The sequence below is a fragment of the Quercus suber genome, unplaced genomic scaffold (assembly GCF_002906115.3).
Source record: "Quercus suber isolate HL8 unplaced genomic scaffold, Cork oak 2.0 scaffold_215, whole genome shotgun sequence".
NCBI lineage: Eukaryota > Viridiplantae > Streptophyta > Magnoliopsida > Fagales > Fagaceae > Quercus > Quercus suber.
The window spans coordinates 496,543-517,892 of NW_027069673.1; the positions used below are offsets into that span (position 1 = coordinate 496,543).

Consider the following 21,350-nt stretch of genomic DNA (forward strand, 5'->3'; position numbering starts at 1 on the left):
CCATTCAATATAAATAAAATAAAATACACAAAATAATCGTTTACCAATACATTTCATATCATTTATCAACAACGCTCATTTTTCATTCAAGTTTAAAATCTTCTACAATTGTTTTTTTCTTAAAAAAAAAAATTGCAGCGTAATTTACTATAATGCCCAAGCAAATATTTTTTATTACATTGGGTTAGGAGTTGAATTAGCGGTTAATTGGAAAAATTTCAAACTTGTAGACTCCACTAAAATGAAGTTTCTGAATGAAATTTTAGAGAAAAGCCATGTCAGTAGCAACAAGCTAACTGAAATGAAATTTTTGTTTCTTAGGCTTTGCAATCATAAAAAGTCTGAAATTAAAGCATTGATTCTTCTTTTATTTTCTTTTTTTTTTACTTCTTTTTTCCATCGTACAATATAAAAATATATAAAAATAAATAAATAACCAATAACCCAAAAAATTATAAAGAAAACAGAGGAAGCAGGAACAAGACAGTTATTAGTCAAATCTATCTAATTTTAGCACCAAGAAATCATGTCAAGATGAAACTAGTTAGATAACTCTTGTAAGGTTCTAGTACTGTGGATCTAAAAATTTTGAATTAAGGATTCTGAACAATAAATTTAATCCCAACAAACTTAAGCGCATAAGCATATATGATTCATGCTTAACTGCAATCCTATACTTAAGCCATGCTCATAAATAGTTTAATAGTAGGTGTGAAGGCTATATTGGGACATTCTACAACGAAAACACATCAAGACTTTATTGTACATTGATTTTCCATTAGAACGCATACCATTCAAATTTATTAGGATAATGAGATGCTTTTCTTACAATAGTGAAGCTGTTTCTGCATAATACCAACTACCTCAAGTAAAACAAGCTATAATAAAACCCACCTTTACAAAACCAAATAAACAGTGCCTAAAAATATATAGTAATTAAATACCACCCTAAAAATAAATTGGCAAAGTCGCAAAGAAACTAGTTTGGAAAAACCCCTGGAGCAGCACACTAACATGAACTCACAGCCCCTAATCATCAAAACGCAAAGTCACGACAAGTTTGGAAAAACTGAATCTTTACGAAGCATTTCAACAAGCACCTTTTGTGCCGTTAAAAAAAATTAATAATAAAAGAACAAAATTGGTACCAACATTATTCCTGCATTCGAAGTCCAATCCTTAAATAATTAAACCAAAAGCCTAATTTGTGACCAAGTGATAACTCTCCTTAAGTTCTGTTTGGGATCCACTTATTTTGCTGAAAGTACTGTAGATAAAGGTAAAAGTAAGCTGAAATAGTACAATAAGACTCATAAATAGTATCAAAAGAGCAGTGGGACCCATGAATAGTAGTAAAAATAAGCTAAATAATAAAATAATCTGGCAAAAAAAAAAATTTTGCCAAACAAAAACTTAATATATATATATATATATTTTTTAATCTAAATTTAATCCAAGGTGGAGAGAGATTTTGTAAGGTGTGGATATACCTGGCTAAATCGATTCAACTAAACAAACTGGACATTGATAAAAATAAAATAAAATAAATCAACCCAACCAAACAATCCGGATCCTAATCAAACTATACACGTGATATGGCTCTACATTAATTAATGATTGCTCAGAATTTTTGATCTCCTTATCAGTCTCTTTTATACATCTTCTCTCGCATGTCAAGATATAACACTAATCTTTTTAAAACGGCCTCAACTCGGGTCAATTTCTTTAAAAAGCCACCTAGCCCGGTTTATTTCTCTAACAAGTAACAAACCCAAGGCCACCCTCACTACAAATCTGAGTCCAATCATCTACACAGCTAAACCCATCAAAATTATTAAAGCCCAACCCAATTACAATAACCTAAACCCAAGCCCAAATCCCAACTCCCAACTTTACATATTTACACTGACAACCCCCAAATCCCAACAACTACACGAACACACCCTTCTCACCAAGGAAGTTTATACCTGATGACATTCTTTATTTTACTGTTGATAATTTTTTTCTAACAGTATATATTTTTTCCTTGGGAGTTTGAATGGGAAGCCTTTAAAAGCTTCTGGCTTGTCATTTACACAAAGCTAATGATACTGCATTACTTTTAATTATCAGTATCATCTCCACCACTACTACTACTTCCAGATTTCATATATTTTTCTTTCCAAACCTTTGATTCTTTTGTTTCAATGCAAACTATGCTTTGATTTTTTTAGTTATGTTTTTGAATCTTTTCCTGATATGTTAAACTCTTGACATTTGCATTTTGCATGTGTTTTGATTTTCGAAAGATTATTTGTATTTGGTAGTCAATACTCGTTTAGCACACCACAATTTAACTCGATCCACTTTCACACTGTATCTGTATGGTTCTACTATCTTTTAAGCTTAATTCCTCTCCCCTTCCAACCCCTCTCCCCTTTCCCTCTCCCTGGCGTAGGGTATCTCCGGGTGAAATGCTAAAAACTAGACATGAAAAAACGGGTCAAAATTTTTTTGACCTGACCCAAACCCCATTTTTTTGATCCAAATAAAAAACGGGTTAACCCGTGACCTGACCTGAACTAGAACCATTTTTTTTAAAATTATATTTTTTGGGTAAAAAAAATAGTAAAATTAAGAAAATATTGGTTTAATTGTTTGTTGTGAGCTTTAAGAAAACAATTGATACATTTACATCAAATTAATTGAAAGATGAATGGTTGAACATTTTGGAATGAGTACAGATTTTTAGATAATCTGGTTACAGTAGAGTTAAAAATATAAATTTAAAATTATAGACATATGTGAGAAACATTAACAAAGCTTAAAGTAATGGAAAATGGTAATTTATTATGGTATTAAAGTAAGTAGTCTTGAGTTTGAACCATGTCCCACTCTAAACCTCCCATTATATTAAATATTTTGGCCCTAAGTATTAAGGGAAAGTTAAACCCACACTTGAGTGGTAGCCTTAGAATAAGGGTTAAATTATTAAACTCAATCATTTGTTATCAACTTAAACTTTTTTAATATGTAGCCATTTGTCACTTATCTTCAGTGCTATAGTTATTTATGAAAGTATCAATTTCTAATAATGCAAAGATCTCTATACAATATTACTTTGGAGAATGGTGAGTGCAACCCTCTCTTTTCTTAAATAAAAAATAAATAAATAAAAGAAGAAGAAGGTAAAAGGAATAAATTATGCTATGAATATAATTTCATTTATGTTAGATTCTCTAAGTTGATGGTCAATGTAATCATTTTCTGACTCCTATTTTGTCTATTTTGCTATTTTCTACTTACTATTTGAGTTTGTGTAGGTGGCACAACCTTGCCAATATTTTCTGAGTGGTGGCTAGCCAAAGAAAAGTTCTCTTTCATTGAGTCATTTATTCTCTCTTCATTTCCTGGTGCAACATTCCAAGGATGCAATGGATTGGGTGTCAAATATCAGGTAAAATCTATAATGGCTTTGGGATACTACTTGGAATTTGAAAAAGGCAGGACATTAAAACATGCACTCTTATGTAGCCCGAGGAAACTAGCCACATTTGCAATATGTTGAGGTTGTAAGTGTTTGACATGCATTCTTAGTTTTCTTGACATTAAAACATGGCAAAAATAGAAGTTCCCCTATATCATTCTTGTTACTAAGGTTGTAATGATTCAAGGGATTGCTAGTCACATTTGTGGTATACCCTGAAAATACTAGTAAAGTTACGATTGGGGCCCATCTTAATCACTTATGTAGCCAAGTTCAACCAAGTAAAGACCCGATGTGGGGGCTTAACACATGCCTGCACAACACACACTTATCTTAGTATAATCCACCAAGGTATTATAATGTCCCCCACTTAAAATCCTGATGTCCTCGTTAGGTCCCATGTTATGCTGCAGTGCCCCCAGCCTCATGAGTTTTCGGGTGATTCTCATACCCTTTGGAATGACCCAAGGAAGCACTAGCTGTGTTTTGTGTGTGACTCCTAATTGTGTTATGTTGATGCTTTGCAGGCTGGATAGTTGAATTTTTGGAGGTGGGGAGATATCTGTGGTTGATCTTAGGGCTTCTTTCCTGTTTTTTCTTTTGAATGTTGTACAATGAAGGGGGGGGGGGGTCTTTGTATGTCATTAGTTGATTTTATGGATCATTTAAGTCTTCCATTGTAATTGTTGGGAACTCTTCATTTATACTTTCCTTTTTTGGTAAAATTCCTTTTTCAAATCTGCTGGAGCCACATGAGACCTTCCTATATGCCATAAATGACCTACAAGAGGAAGAATCCTAGAAAAAAATGATAGGTAGCTAACAACATTTAGGTTATGTATACAATGAAAACATCAAAAAAAAAAATCTTTATATATATACCTAGATGTTGGTTAGCTACCTCTCATTTTGTTCTAGGGTTCTTCCTATATGTAGGTCATTTATGGCATACAGGAAGGGCTCATATAGCTCAGCAGGATTTGAAAAAGGAATTGATTGTGATTTTGAACCAGTTTTTTCCATTACTCCTCTTAACTAAGACAGTTTATTTAATGCTTGAAGTCGGAATCCGTGTGATTTCATCATTGTTATTTATGTGTGTGTGTACAAATAAGCAGTTAGAGAAATGTCATCTTGAGCCCTTCCATAAGATGAAGCCCTCAACCTTACTGTGTCCTAGTTGTTTATCACATTTATTGTTGTTATATACTGTTTATCCGACAAGATTTACTTTAAAATGACATCATGTAAAACCTGTCTATCAAATGAGGGGAAGAAAGCTCTTAAAAGGAGAATTTGATTAAAAGCTACATTTTGTCTACTGGATGTCATTTATGAAGAATGAACTCACTGATGACTGAAAATTTGCTTAATTTATTTTTAAATTGACTTACATGCTGTCAATTCTGTCAGACGTGTTACCATCCACAATGCCATATTCCATCAGAAAAGCATATGATTGCTTCCAGAATTGTGTGCAGTTTCTAACCAGTTTTTCTATGAGTGTATTGCTGTAAAATCTTTCCAATACTGCCAAGACCACTGAATCTAATATTATAATTTCACTTGATAAAATTTTACTTATATGTTGTAACTAAATATCTGTGCCTCTATATATAGCTGGCCTTCACTCTAATAATAACCGTCTTATTCCTTACTTTTGTTATGTATCTTTCCAGAATTTCTTCATTTTATTTCCGGGGTTTTGCTTTTGCTTACGAGCTTGCTTCGCTAGCTCTGCTACGGCAAGGGATGAAAGATAAATCAAGTGATGGGGTTTTTTATTGGAATGTTACTGGTGCCTCCATTTGTTATCTTGATCTTGAGGTACATTTTTTATCCCAGTCCTGCATGAAAGCTTTCCTACAATATGCTCTATTCTTTTATGTTGTATGCTTGTCTACAATTTTATATCTTGATTAGCTTTTTGATCACATGCATTGCACATGAAAAAAATGAGTGAGTGTTGTATAGTAGGACAAAATTTATATTAGTTTGAAGATACTTATGCAATATATTAGACAAGATTTTATTTTTACGTTATTGAAAGACATCAAATAAGAGAAAGAAGAAAATAAGTGTTGAAAAATGAGAATAAAATTATTTAGAGAAATGGAAGCAAGAAAGAAAGAAAAAAAAAAATAAAGGTTTGGCTTGACGGTCTACATCCATAAAACCATAGGAGCTACCTCTTTATTGTATTCTCAATTTTTTATTACAATGAACCCTATTGGGGTATATATAAGAGCTAGGGTTAGCTTAGATGGGCTTACAATATATTGGGCCTATTGGGCCATTACGTTAACATAAACCCAATATCTTTAACAATATATATATATAGTAATTAGCAAATCAAGGCGGTTTTTCTCTTTCATTTAACAATAGCCTACAAGGCTATAACTGATTATTAGTCAAAGAACCTTTGCTTTATAAGGCCAAATGAATATATCCTTGATTAAGTAGAGTTATTTCTTTATTTATTTTTGAATTTAACTTCCTAGTTTGTGTAGGAATGTCCCACGTCCTTTTATTTTACTTATAAATGTTTTAACTGATGGCCAAACTAAAGAACCTTAATAAGAGAAAGAGGACGCCATCAGGGGGAAAAAACTAATAATTTAAGTGAAAAAGGATAGCAACTCAGATTAGGTACTTTTGGTAATTTCAACTATTTTCTTGATAATATTGTCCAACGAATGTTCATCACCATCCATGCTTTTGTACCAACTAGAAAGTAACCTGTGTGATGCACAGATAATGGACCAATTACATATGAAGCTGAGGAGCAACATCCACTTTCCTATTGAAGTATTTGATTGTTTAATAACAAACTAGCTCCTCTAAATTTTTATGTCAGATCTGGAACCATCAATTGAAATTCATATGCAGTAAATTGGCCACATGGTATGCAGGATATGCAGGACAATACATGTTGATGTGTAAACAAAATTTCTTCTGTTTTAAACGCACAAAAAATGTTCGTAAGATCACAAAAGTGAATATCCTCACTAAATTGGATTTCTTATCCTGGAGCTTAACCTGAGTCTATTGGTCTGGTTTTTTATGGCTAATTGGTAAGGACTAGAAGGCTTCTCATCTTCCCAATTTTCTCATGCCATAAAGGCATAATATAGACATTCCGTTTCAGATTGCCCAATAACTGTGATCTTCAAGTTTGATATTGATGCAGCTTGTACAAAAGTTTTCTTAACTGAAATTCAATTAAATGAGTGGATTTTTCAACGATACAATGCTTTCTGCTAATCTATTTGATTATGATAAGTTGGTTCATGTAATAAAGTGGCAAAACAACTTCTTGCTTGGAGTCGTTTAGATATCTAGAAACTAGATTTTCACAGAAATTGATAAATTTTTATTTGATGTGATGCATTGAGACAAAATTAAGTATTTTTTTTTTCAATATTTTAATAAAACTGTTACGTGGCTACTCTGGCTCAAATGGCACTTCTTCATTAAGAAATGGTGGGGTCATGTAGCGTAAGGTGTTATGGGTTCAATAACCATTGGGTGCACGTGTAACTCACCAATAAAAAAAATTTATGTTGCTGGGATTTGCGTGGACTTCCGTTAGTTTGTAGACGCCACTTTGTAGCAATTCAATCTGCCCACGTATTGCTGTATCAGTGGAAAATTTAAAGCATGGGTGTAGAAATCTTATTGTTTTTGTATTCTTTTTAAATACAACAAAACCTTAGTCCCAAAATATGGGGTCGGCTATGGCTTCTTGGCTGATTAGATTAGGGCCACATGATTTCTTTTTAAATATGCTTTTGAAATTCAACAAGAAAATTAATTTTAAAATTGGACTTCGTTTGATTGCATTCAATTTTCTTAACTGTGGCTGAGCATTGGTTACTTCCTCTAAACACTTGGCCTTGAACTGTTGCCTTCTCACAAATTGACTCCTTTCACAGTCAAAGAGTGGTGGAGAAGTATTAAAATTCTCTAGAGTGGTACTTCTAGTTTTTTAGAACTTCTCTTGAGACCCTCCTCAGAAACTGTTGCTCTTGATCCTGCTGAAGACATAGATGTGAAAACAGAAAAAATAGGGTACTTTCAGGCTAAATTGATAATGCCATCATCTACTTGCGTAATCTTCAGAAGGTACAAAAATTACCGGTTCTTAAGGTGTAATTTTGTAATGCCAATACCACAACCTTTCATGATTCTATTATACCACTTTTCGGTGTATCCTGGAGGAATGCATCACTGCACTAAGGTCGCAGTACAATCACTGACTTTCTCAGTTCAAGCAGGAGAATGTTTTGGATTTTTAGGAACAAATGGAGCTGGGAAAACCACAATACAGCTGTCTGGTATGTAAAAATTCTGTAACGATACATGGGCTATCTGTGGAACATTTAAGTATATATTAGGTTGCCATGAATAGTTTCTAATTCAATTAATTTTTTGGAGTCAACTTCATAAGAAATTACTACATTTCTGTGATAATTGAGAACTCAAATATATATAGTGTCTGTTCTCCCACCTAGCTGTTTTGTATGATTGTCTTTTTTTTGTATTTACATTCCTGAGGTTTTATGTGGTCCCCAACTTGATGAGCTTCATAAAAACATGATAATGTTAGAAACTTTTACCAGTGTCAAGAGTTCTGATTTTTCTATAATTAATAATTAAAGTACCTGCATCTCTGTCTGTTTTTAATTACATTAGCATGTATCTGAATTTTGAAATATTTAGTGAGGTTACTGTTTTTGATCATATATTTGCCATGCAGGAGAAGAATCCCCAACTGATGGAACTGCTTTTATTTTTGGCAAAGATACATGTTCCAACCCCAGGGCTGCTCGTTGGCATGTATATATTGATTTATTTCATTCCTTTTCCTTTCTTTCTTTTTTCCCCCCATGAATTTAGACTCACTATTTGTAACATACCAGAGGAACTTAGCTAATTTGATGCTCTAATTTTTTACTGTTTGAGAGCATCTTGAGCTTTATGCAAGAATAAAAGGACTTCCAGAGTACAGGATAGATGATGTATGTATTTTAGTTCAAACCTTATGGTTCATTTTACTCATTAAGCTGGTGGTTAAATCAGAATCTGGTCTACTCTTTGTAGCCACAATAAACTTGGAATTTCTTCATGTTTGATTCGCTGGGATTTGATTGTGCATCAATGAAATGTTTTTCTTCTGGGTTCCTTTTCCTCAGTTTGGGATTGAGTGTATTAGTAGGACAATCTGGTTGGTTGTGTGTGTGTATGTGAGAGAGAGAGAGAGAGAAGAAGAAGAAGAAGATGAAATGATCTTGATCTGGTTTATTGTTCTCAAATATTTATTTATTTTAGATTGGTAGTAAGAATTTGTATTAATATTAAAAATAAAGAGTACAATAATAGTCTATGACATCTGCAATATTCTTTGGTTTAGCAGCATTATCTACCGAAAGCCAATGAAGTAAGGAGCTGACAAACATCGATTTAACCCTCAAAATTGACAATTCATGCCCCTCAAAAGTTCTTCCTCAGGCTCCACGAGCACGATGGTACTAAATTCCAAGCCCCATGTCTGAAGGAGCTTGGTTTCCTTCTTGGACCTTTAAGCGTCATATATACATATTTAGCCATCACACACCAAACACTAAAGATCACCACTCTTCTTACACGTACAACAACAGTCAACCATGATCATCCCTCACATTTGAGATCATCCCTCAAGCTATCTGAACAAGTTGTAATGGAAAAACTAGTGGAGTTCGATTTGTTGAAGCATGCAGAAAAATCATCATTTTCCCTTAGTTCCTAAAGTAAGTTAAACTATATGCCTACTTGAAATTGACCAAGTCAAACTGCATCATCTCGAAATTAAAGAGCTCGAAATAAATTGTCTTGATTGAAATTAAGCTAAGAAAAATCACCTCAATTAAAGTTACATCTTAAGATATTAAAATATTCAATCCTAATAACACTAAATTGCATCGAAATGAACATTCATACAGATCAAATTGTCACAAAAATATAAAGATCACGTCAAACTTCAGAATAATCACATATATAAATAATTAAATACTATGACATAAACTTATATGCATAAGATGATAATTAACTTACAAGTCTAGTGGCCTAAGAGACTAACTCCTAATAACCTAATCTAAAATGATCATCAAAATGTGCTTCTTTTTTTTCTTTTTCTTTTTTACCTTAAAATAAATTCTCTAGTTTGTAAGTGTTGTTCGTGGCTCCATTCTCATGAATGGAGCCAAATCTAATTATACCTTGAGAGTATGACAGTTATTTTCTTCTTTGATGCCATGTGTCCCTCTCTATTTCGCTCTTTCTGCCAAGTGTTCCACGAGTTAGCACTTAGTAAACTTTCATTTTTTTTTTTATAATACTTAGTAAACTTTCATTAACTGTGAAGGCAACCTTGTTCTAATGTTCCCTTGTCCATTAACTATCATATGCTTCCCAAGTGTGTTTTTTACTTGAATTATCACATGTTTCTCTCATGTCACCTTTTAATGAGTTGGTGCGAATCTGGGCTTCCATTTCTGTGGGCTTCAATCCTTTGCAGTAGTTATGAACATTATAGAGAGATCTCTGTGCTCTTATAGGCCTGGCCCATCTTGCCATATGTCACTAAAAAACTAATATTTGTCCTAACTAAATTGTTGCATCTTGCTTTTTATGTTCAATGAAAATTTTGCATTTTGCTTTATATGTTCAAGTCGAACTCTTATATCTATTTATTTTTATAAATAAAAAATTTTCCTGAATAAAATAAAAAATCAAAGAGCAGGACTATTCTATACTATAACTAGAATAATATGTTTTTAAAAAAAGTTGTACAATTAGAAAACAAAAAAGACTAATCGACGGATCCCGTTGATCATATAATTGGGAGGGAAAGTCTCACACTTAATAGATTAAGCTATGAATATGAATGAAGAAATGAATGTCAGGTTCTTTCTTTTACTGCTAACCCCAAGAAATTTCTTAATGTTGATACTTTCTGTTTCTTCGAGTCATGGGTTTGCAGTCCTTTGAGTGTGGGTTTAATTGGATGAATCTGTCAAGTCAAGGTCAACGTACATAGCAGCAAGGATGGTGCATCAATGTACCAACTTGTAATAATTTTTATTTTTATTTTTAAATCTCGTTTATTCTCTCTGTCCTCTACATGACATGAACTGCAAAATAAAGAATTAGACGTAAAATGTTTTGTTCTAAAAAAAAAATGCATACATTCAACGCTAAATTGGCCATCGTAAAAATAGAATCAAACCAGAATTTCAGTGTCCCACAAGTGGGTTCACACTCTAGTTCTTTCACCACCGATGACAAGCTAGACTCTATTGTAGCATCTTGTCAACGAGCTGGGTACAAAGATGTCAGGACTTACATCCATCTTGCACCATCTTAACCTTCGTGGGATACAAAGTTCACTTCTCTCCAAGCTTAATTGGATCAAATTCAGAGAGCTACAAAATGATGAAGACTAGCTATTCCATGATAAAAAAGGGGAATGCTTGTTGGCAGGGGGAGCTTAAACAAAAGGGGAGAATTTCAGCTAACAGGCTTTTGTTTATTGCTTTTGCCTATCTTAGCTTTCTACCATATTATATTTCAGTATCCACTTTGTTTTTATTCAACACATCTTTCTTTATGTGTTGGTTTGTACCTCTGCTAACTGTGTAGGTTTTAAGGTTTTTGGTTTTGTGTTTTTGTACCCATGTTGCTTATGTAAGCTTTAAGGGTTTAGTTTCATGCACTCCTGTTAGGCCTTTGTGGTTTGTGTCATGCTTTATGCAGCCTTTGTGCTTTGTTAATTCAATACTTCTAACCTAATGCTATGCATTCTTTGTGAAGTACTGTCACTCTTGTGCCCGTGTAGGATTTTTCCTAGATGCACATACTTCATGTATTGTGCATTGGTTGAGTGTTGGTCATTCAGTGATTTACCTTATATTTGTCATCTGAATGTCCGGATGTTCATTCCAAGTGTGAATGGGCATTGTGATCACTTGGTTATAGAGATTGCTTGTTTTGGTCTTGCCATGGCTTATTGCTTTACTCCATTGTGCATGATCGCATTGTACTTGCTTCATATGCATTACAAGTTTCTGTATACAATGAACTTATTGTGTTGTTGTGTTTCAGGAGATACTTGTTCTTATGGTTCAAAAGTTTCACAGATTCTAGAGTTAGGTGTGAGTGAGTTTTCCAACTGTTCCCAACTCACGCGTTAAGTCTAGAGTTTGTTTTAGGGTTTTGTCATGAAATAGCCAAAGGGAGAGATTGTAAGGTTGAAATTTTATCAACCATCTTGTTGGCTTTATTCCTTGCCAATTTACTTGTAGTTTAGCACTTAGTAGCCCTGTATTTAGGTGGGATTATTGTAAGGGTAGTGTGAGAGAAGATGTGAAGAAAAGCTCAAGTATGTGCAAAGAAACAGAGCTTCACTGCTAGGACTCGCAGGTGGCTCGTGGGTGGCTTGCGGCTACAAGCCGCCAAATGCAGGCACGTGAGATGCACACAGGGAAGCTGAAGGGTCGCGCCAGTTGTCGCACTACAAGACAAAAGTCCCAGGCTGGCCAGGTCGTTACGTCGCAACTTGAACTCACGACTTGGACAAGCCGCGAGACCACGCCGCCAATTTACCCTGTTTGGCAAAAACTGTTTCTTCGTATTCCTTTCTCACCCCACTATATATAGACCCTTATACCCACAATTTTAAGAGAGCTTCCAGAAAGAATTTTGTGAGAGAAACCCTAGAGAAAAGCAAGATTGCCTCATCCCCAATCTTTACCTTAGAGACTCTACAAATTCCTCTACTCTCTTCCTCTCCATTGTTACATCCTTGAGACGCCATTGACCAAATCCTTATCTCACCCACCCACGTCTGTGAGAAGGTTCATTTGGTGCTAAGGGAAGCAGTTTGGAAGGAACCAATATACATTGGTTGATGCTATGGTATAGTAGCGGAATCCGGGAAGTTAAAGAAGAAATAGGTTTGGCGTAACCTCGTTGGAGCAAGAAGCTTGGAGGGCTTAAGTATTTGGGTAGATTAGGCTTGGAGGGTCTTCTGCTGTTCATGTATCCCAACTATATTCTTTAGTGGATTATTTACTGCTTGGAGAGCGGTAGAGAGGTTTTACGCCGAGGGCTTCGGTTTCCTCTTCGATAACACATCGCATGTTGTCTGTGTGTTTGCATCTTCCTTCCTTTATCTTTGCCTTATATTTACTATTGTGGATGTGTTTATATTTGGCTTAGATTAGTTATCAATTCTGTGATTGGCTTATGTTCATGTTCCGTACATTAATTGTTTGATTATAAGTTTGAATTGATATTTTATAATTTGGGGTCCAAACGTTCAAGGGTGTTTTATACACATTTTGAACTTTCAGGGGGGAAGAAAAGGTAGTGAAGGGGAGTAGGGTAGAGTAGAGTTGGTTGAAAATAAGCTATTTACCATGAGCATGAATGTGATTCTCCACAAAGTCCTTTTGATCATTTGAGGGTTATCATCCAATGCTCCTTCCACTGACTAATGAGTGGCCTCCTCGGATTATTGTTATTGCTATAGTACTACTGTTTTGAAATTCTTGATCTCACTAATAAAGTTACTCTCTCATACTACTCCCACAATTATAAACTGTTTGGTCAAGGTACTCCTAATCTTGCAGTTGACTGATAGTTGATTTCTCTATTTGTCTAGAATGCACAATGGCTAAAAATGTTACAATATTCAAAAATTCTATGATGAAGTCCTATGCACCTATTGTGAAGTCCTTGTGTGATCCCATGCGTCTAACAAACTTATACGCCTGTTGTGAAGTCCCTGTGTAATCCCATGCGTCTGACAAGCCCTTAGGAATAGAGATATTCCTTAAGGCTCATATTGGAGTTCTTGAAAGAAAAAGAAAAAAAAAAAAAAAAAGAATCCTTGGTCTTGTCATGCTTTCATACTTTGGTATTGCCATGTTTCTTCCGACAAAGTCTAGACATTATAGGATGAAGAAAAGGACAAAAATTTTCAGCTGATTTTTAAGCAAAAAGTGAAAAAAACACTATTCACTTTTATTGTTCACAGATTATTATTCATTGACACTATTCACTTTTTACTGTTCACTCCTAATTTTTGCCTATTTAAGGGGGCTGTCCCTTTAGCTTAAGACAGAATTTTTCAAAGAATTTTTCTCAAAATTCTCTCCTTAGAAACCTTCTTTCCTTAGAAGCTTTCCTTTGAGTTAGAGAGTTCCTACTATCTTGTTCTTACTACTACTTTCCCTACAAACCTTGTAACGAGGACTAGTTCAAGTTTTGTAACTGTTAACCTATACTGTTGAGATCTTGTATTCACTACTACTGTAAGTGTTTGTTCTACTTTCAATAACAAGTATTTTTTAGCTTTCTATTTAATATACTACTTGTTGCTACCGCCATCTTTAGACGGTTCTAAATTGCTTTCATTTACTTTGAATTATTTTGTATAACTGCTTGGCTGGTTCTACTACCTTAGTATTGTTTTAAATTATCTGCACTTCAATTATACTTGCAATACTGCCTTCTTAGCTAGTTTTACTTTGCTTACTTTACTATCAATATACTTTCAATATATTATACTGTGCTTCCATCTCTTTTAGCTATGCGTCCCCTTCCCCCCATTTTAGTATCAGAGCATTCTTTTCTGGCCGGTGATTATGTTGTTGGGTCTTTATCTCTTGTCTATGCTTACCTGAACCTTTGATACTTTGTTGTTGTGTTCCCTTCTTACCGTCATTGGCGCCACCCTAGACGTAAAGTGAATTCCTAAAACCTAACTGTAAGGCCCGTTTAAGCCAAGAGAGGGCATGTAGGGCATGTAGGAGGTATAGGGTTGCTTAGGATACTTTGAATTATTTTGATATATACTGCTTGGCTGGTTCTACTGCCTTAGTATTGTTTTAAATTATCTGCACTTCAATTGTACTTGCAATACCGCCTTCTTGGCTGGTTTTACTTTGCTTACTTTACTATCAATATACTTTCAATATATTATACTGTGCTTCCATCTCTTTAGCTATGCGTCCCCTTCCCCTCATTTTAGTATCAGAGCCATTCTTTTCTGGCCCGATGATAGTGTTGTTGGGTANATCCACTCAAACAATGATAGGGAGTCATGTACAAATATGCTGGAGAAACTTCACAAATTATCATTTTGTTAGTTCAAAGACCGATAAGCTGGATTAATGCAATATATATACATCCACTCAATCAATTGGGACAATAAAACTGAATGATGGGCAATACCTAAAATACTAAAAACCAACCAAAATAAGGAAACCAGAATTACCATATACTTTGTTTACAACACGATTGCCAATGCCTTGAATTTGAAGGGTGGATGTATGTAATTCACTAATTTGTATATTTAGAGTGATAAACATTGTAATAATATTATATGCTACTTGAACATTGTAAATTTTAATGGTTCTCAATTTAATATTGCTGGTTTGAAGCTAGTTCCAAGTTTGAATTTAACTTAACATGCCTGATCAGTCTCAATCCACATGGACTGGCTTTGTCTGTACTATAAACTCACATTTATTTGCACCTGACACTCAGGAGAAATCAAGTACAAGAGAGAGTCACTTCCTACAATGAAGAACATGGAAAATGATAATTCCTACTGGACAATCTCATATCCACTGTGCTCTCAGTGCACAATATACCAGTAGATTATGAACTTATTGTTCAAAAGGTTTCACCAAAGTCAATTTCTGAACAGCAGCATCGACAACAAAAATTTCAAGTCTACATCATAGAAATAATGAAGAAGTCCATTAATAATTTGCAGGGGCCTGTCACAAAAATGTTAAGGCCTTGCAGTGTATGTAGGGTCACAAATGAAGTTACAATAATGAAAAGAATAACTATTTTTGGGTTTTGAGGCTTATAGTTTCCCCTTAGATGTATATAGTTTCAAAGTATATAATTATATATGTATAAGTGAAATAGCACTTGTTAGCTAATAGGAATAAGTGAAATTCAGTTACTATACATATGTAAGAAAAATTTTAAATTTCTTTTGGGTACTATTGCCTTTTTTTGTTTTTTCACCCTTTAGCTGCAACGTATCAAAATGGGGACTGAGAGTAACAAAAAGTACTCACTTAATTCAGATGAACTGTCCAATGAATTGAAGAGACTACCACAATTAAGACAGAACTCCTAACATCTAATGTGGGTCACATTTGAAGTTAAGGCAACTTTGGTTGTGTCTACCTTATCGACAAAAGCAGGTCACATTAACAAGAGATTGATGTATACGCAATGAGCAGAATACAGGGGCATTTTTACACCCAATCTTCAATGGATCCCACATTGATACCGTGGTTCAGAATCAACACAATCCTACAACCACGACCCTCATGCATTATTGTACCAAACACTAAGTTACCATCAAACACAAGCATCTAGGACAAATTTTTAGTTGGCTCATTAAGAAGGAACTCACACACCCAACACATACTTATAGAAAAAAATTAATTCGAACAGTACTTGTTAAGTTTAATTTGTTACATACTCTGTACAATGGCAAAGCTGCATTCATGATCATGACCGTAGTCCTTGTCCTCATTATCATCTTCATCTTCAACATCATGACCATCGTCATCGTCCTCGAATACAGGATCCAATACAGAGACTGGACTGCATTGTTCCTTATCTTCTTCCTCTTCAACTTCTTGGAATTTTTTTAAATTCTCAGCTCCACTAGTCTCTTTTTCCTATCCAAATTCATAACAACCTCAAATTTAGCATAATCATACGTCATTTTCATAATTGAGCTACAATTATGATTATTATTTTTTTAATTGTCCTTGTAACATTCATGAATTTTGATTAAGACCCGGATCACAACTGGTTGGCTGTTGACTTTTCTATAGTAATTTTCAGAAAATAAAACACACAAACTATATTCTAGTAGGAGGGATGTCGGGGTTTATTGATGTGAAACAACAACCAACAAAAGAAACAAAAACGCAATTGTCCTTTTCAGGAAAATAATATATACTACTATCTACATGAGGCCTTAAAAAGAGAGAGAGATTTGCATGGCAGAGACATGATCTAAAGTACAATTATATGAAAATACAAGAAGGGGTTGAAGTTAAAATAGAAAAAATCTTAAATGACATACATAACCCCGAAAATGACCAAGTCAATCACAATTACAAGGTAGATTTATGGGGTACACTGGTCATAACTGACAACATTCCGGCCAATTTTGCAGAACATGGATCAAATTGCCGACAATTCATGCACACGTCCACTCCACCCCAATTGAGTCACGAGTCAACTCGGACAGTCCAGTGTGTGCACACATACACACAACATTTTTATAATATGGTAAATTTCAATAACTTGAAATTGGTCCCAAAAAAGAGTACACTAAAAGAGGTAAACATAACAGTAAATTTATTGGTAACAAAAGTTAAAAAAATGCATAGTGGCAAACCTCATTTTTGTGGCGACTAGGGGATGCCGCCGGCGACTGGAACTCCGGCGTCCGGCGACCGGAGGAGGAAGAAGGGCTCCTTTGAAGCACAAAGCGAAAAGGGCTTTCACAAAAGTGCTTATCACAGCAGGCAAAGTCTGTTTCTGGTCTCTGTTTGGTTAAGAATTCAATAACTTCTAAGTCCACAGATTGGCTACTAATAGAAGAATCCAAATCCAAAGACTTGTCTTCATTGCTTTCGGACCAAACAGCACTGCTAGGCCTACCATTACAAGAACAAGAATGGCTTAAACTTAACTCACTGCTAGCACTTTTGTTGTCCTGCAAAGCCACCATCTCTGTCTGCATTTTCATGCTCTCATTGGAACTACTTTTTCTGTGTCCAACACCTGATGAATCCCACCTCAGAATGTCTTTTACTGAAACAACCTTAACCCCATCACCACTTTCAATTTCACGCTTTTTGCTACGGTTTGTTAGTCTCTTTAATATTGAACCAAATAGACCAAACCCGTAGTTTTTGTTCTGGGTTTTGGACTTTGAAGCTGAAGCTGATGATGATGATGAATGTTTCTGAATTCTCAAAGCGGCGTCAAGAAGAAGAGCTGCAGTTCTAGCAGGAATGTGAAGAAAAATGGCATTTGGGGTCCTGCAGGGACTTTTAGCTGGAGATGAGAATTCAAAGAGTGGAGATTTCGGTTTTCTGAGGTCTGGTGAGTCTTGGAAAGTGAAAAAGCAAGCGTTTTTGCAAAAATTCCCTGGAAAGCTTGGAGTTTCTGAGATGGGTTTTCGTTTCTTGACTTGTAAATGTGTTTTTGGTGAAGAGCTTTTGAGTTGGCAGCGTCTGTCAGCAATGTAGTTCTTGAGTTGGAACGGTTCTTGTCTTCTTTCAGTAGCTCGTGTAATAAGTACCTTTGAGCCATCATCAGAGTCTGGTACAGAAACGAGTTTTTTTTTCACCAAAAGATGAAACTGTATTATAAAAAAGAAAGATAAACAGAAACAAAGCTTGAAATGTTGTTCAAGTAGGTACCAGTCTCAGCACCATGAAAGAGTTGAAGAGGTTTCAACTTTCAACTAAAGTGGTAGTAGTTCTAAAGGGAAGGTTGCAAGTTAAGAACTTTGGCTACAAATATATGAGAGAAAGAGAGAGAGAGTGAGAGAGAGAGGAAAGAATGAGGAGACTTCCTGATTCAAATCTGAGAGAGAGAGAGAGAGAGAGTGATATACAATATCGAGGCAAGGTGGTAACAAAGAAATTATTAAAAAATAATTGGTAAAATGTACTCTTATTTTTTTAATGATAAAATATACACTTAAAACTTAAAACTTGGCAGCAAATTGTAGGTCTAAGAAAAGCTTAGGGAGAATTAGAGTCATAGTTAATAGGCTAGTAGAGAGAGGATCTGGGTCAGGAAAGCTCTGTTGTGTACAGAGAAAGTGATAGACTTACAAAAAAGCAGTACGTTTATTGATTTTTACTAGTACACTGGGACATAGGTTGGTCTAATCACTAATGTAGCTTGCACACTGTCTCATTTTTTGTCCTTGTGTTTTTTTTTTTTAATTATTATTAAAGTATAACAGTGCTGATTACGGAGTTATTACTATGAAGCAAAGGATAGTGAGTGACTCACAGGATTCGCGAGAACAGCGCTGCCTTGTTGGCTAGCTGGACAAACAGGGAGATTTCCGCGTAACTTTACCTTTATAGTTTATAGGTAGCTCACTTCTTTCCCAAGGTTTTGAGACCAATTGGTGGTTGGCTGCTTCACCGCGAGGTTTTTTATTGCTTAACATTTACCAAAACCTATTACTATCGAGTATATATTTACTGCATAATCATATGCATGTTGCAAATTTATTTATAAGTTATAAAAGGGGCAAAAAAATTGTTCTATTTTCAGGTCAACTTATTTGGGGAATACAAAAAATTTGTGTAGGAGATAAATTTCTCAGTAAGGAGATCACATCAAAGATACCAATCGAGCAATGTGTCAAGTGAGATAGAATTCACCAATTCCAACCCCAATATATTTAAACAACTTACTTCCTGGGTTTCTGATCAACCAAGAATTTTGATTAGATTTAATCAAAAGATTAAGCCAATGAAAAGGTTCTTAGAATATATATATATATATATATATATATTTTTTTACAAACCTCTTTCGAGGTATTTATAAATTATTCCTAAGCAGTATTAGTAACTAGTTCCTAATAAAAATTAGGGGAATATGACAACACACCATCCTTCACGTTATTTGAATGGATGTGCTTTTAGGGTGCTCATCTTATCGTTGTATAATGGGAGCTTGTGCCGTTACATTTAATGCAAAAGGGGAGGGGGGCAATGTCTACCATCCCTTTTGGACTGAGTGCTAGTCTAAAATTTTGTTCGAGGGTTCGTTAAACTTGGGCATGAGGATCTCCTTGTTCATCGTTGGGTTTAGGCCTTACCCAAGAAGAAACAAGTTTACAATAAATAAGATGACCAAACGTATTACGTACTACAAGGGATGTAATATAAAACAATGAGTGCGCGTGTATCTTTCCAAATTCCATATTGATGTTGATTGCATAAAATGTTATATCTGTTAAGTTTTAGATTGGTGAATTCCATGACACCATAATCTTGGCAGTGTTTGTAATGTTTTATTAAGCGTTCAAGATTACAAGTCCAAGAGTTAATTAAAAGAAGGCAAAATTTGAAGATTTTAGCTACCCTTAGAGCATCCGCATTTGGATGGCTATATGCCAAATGCAAAGCACATTTGGCATACAAGCCCAAAACACACCCAGCAGCTAGAAGGCCATATGTGAAATGCTAAAAAAAATTTGGCATATCGCAACAGTACCATCTTAAATGTAAGATGGTACTGTAGCTCAATGTTATAAAAAATAATAATTTTTTAATCCTCTCTCCTCATTTTTAACCCTGGAATTTCTCTCTCATCTCTCATTATTTCTCTTCTTTTCTCTCTCTGCCTTCTCTCTTTCTCATTTGCTCTCTGCTCTCTTCAAACCCAAGACCCCGTGGCTTCCTCAACGGTGGAATCGAATGGGTCAGCGAGAGGGCTCCGATGGCTCCGATGGGTTTGAATCGGCGTGAGGGCATCGGTGAGCCTGAATGGGTTTGGATCGGCGTGAGGCTCCGGTGGTGGGGTTTTTTTTTTTTGGGTTTGGATCGGCGTGAGGCTCCGGTGGATAGGTGGATCGGTTTGTGTGGTGATCGGTGTGGCCTAAATGGGTTTGGATCGGCGTGAGGGCATCGGTGAGCCTGAATGGGTTTGGATCGGCGTGAGGCTCCGATGGTGGGGTTTTTTTTTTTTTGGGTTTGGATCGGCGTGAGGCTCCGGTGGATAGGTGGATTGGTGTGGCCTAAATGGGTTTGGATCGGCATGAGGGCTCCGGTGGTGGGTTTTTTTTTTTTTTTTTTTTTTTTTTTTTTTTTTTTTGGGTTTGAAACTCTTGGATTGTGTTTAGTTTTTGTTTGGTGTGAAGATGAAAGAAAATAGAGAAGGTTCTGGATAGGTGGATCGGTGCGTGTGGTGATCGGTATGTGTGGTGATGGGATTGTGTTTTGTTTTTGTTTTGGGTTTCTGTTTTTGTTTTTGTTTTTGTTTTTGTTTTTGTTTGTGTGGCTCTGTGTGTGTGTGGTGATGGGTTTGGCTGTGTGTGTGTGTGTGTGTGTGTGTGTGGGGCTGGGTTGAAACCGGTAATGAGGGAGAAAGAGAGGAAGAGGAATAGAAAAAGAGAAATAGTAAAAAAAAAAAAAGAATAAAATAGAATATTTAAATAAAATGAGATAAGAAATAGAATTTTGGGATGCTAGGTGAATTGTAAATGGTATGGTATAATTGAAAAAGTAGATTTTTGAGATGGTAAAATAGGATGAGATATAGTCCTTTGATGGATGCTTGATTGATCAATCATGTGTTTTTGATAGCCTTTTGATCACTACGTGGTTAATTGAAAAACGGTTCTCTATATATCCTTAACAGTGGCTCGATTGATTGAGAATCAAGAATCATGAAATTTTACATGTTTTAATTGAGTCAATGTTGCCTTTTTTTTTTTTTTTTTGGGTGCTATACATACAAACATGTATAAGGCACTTTAAAGCAAGACTACAATCAAGGTTTAGAAAGGTTTTGCCGTGCACTTCAAAGAGAGACAAATCTAACCCTAATTTGCTAAACTCGTGAGTTTCAAAGAGAATTTCCTACAACGAAGCTGCTATCATTGGTGATCAAGAAGTTGAAGCCAAAGAGCCAATCCCAGTATCTTAATGTGGAGCCCAAATCTTCAAGGTGATCTTTAGAGTCGATTAAAGAGTTTGACATTTTGATTGTGTTCACGAACGCAATGCATGAGAAGGATTTTGTGAACAAGGAGTTC

At 35.2% G+C, this 21,350-nt stretch overlaps 1 protein-coding gene and 1 long non-coding RNA gene across 3 annotated transcripts; one reads left to right on the forward strand and one right to left on the reverse strand.

Moving 5' to 3' along the window:
- The first annotated feature begins 4,454 nt into the window (after positions 1–4,454).
- Positions 4,455–8,611, forward strand: LOC136070151 (uncharacterized). 2 transcript variants are annotated; one of them, XR_010631404.1, is made up of 2 exons: positions 4,455–5,293; positions 8,226–8,611. It is a non-coding gene; the product is annotated as an uncharacterized LOC136070151 (long non-coding RNA). The 2 variants fall into 2 exon arrangements; XR_010631405.1 differs by lacking the exon at positions 4,455–5,293 and adding an exon at positions 7,012–7,803.
- A 5,981-nt stretch (positions 8,612–14,592) lies between these two features.
- LOC112024904 (uncharacterized) lies at positions 14,593–20,067 on the reverse strand. Its single transcript, XM_065779608.1, has 3 exons — positions 19,938–20,067; positions 16,953–17,989; positions 14,593–16,221 (listed from the first exon to the last, which is right to left on the reverse strand). The coding sequence occupies exons 1-3, from the start codon at positions 20,065–20,067 to the stop codon at positions 16,012–16,014; spliced, it is 1,377 nt and encodes a 458-aa protein (XP_065635680.1). The 3' UTR covers positions 14,593–16,011.
- Between the last annotated feature and the right edge of the window lie 1,283 nt (positions 20,068–21,350).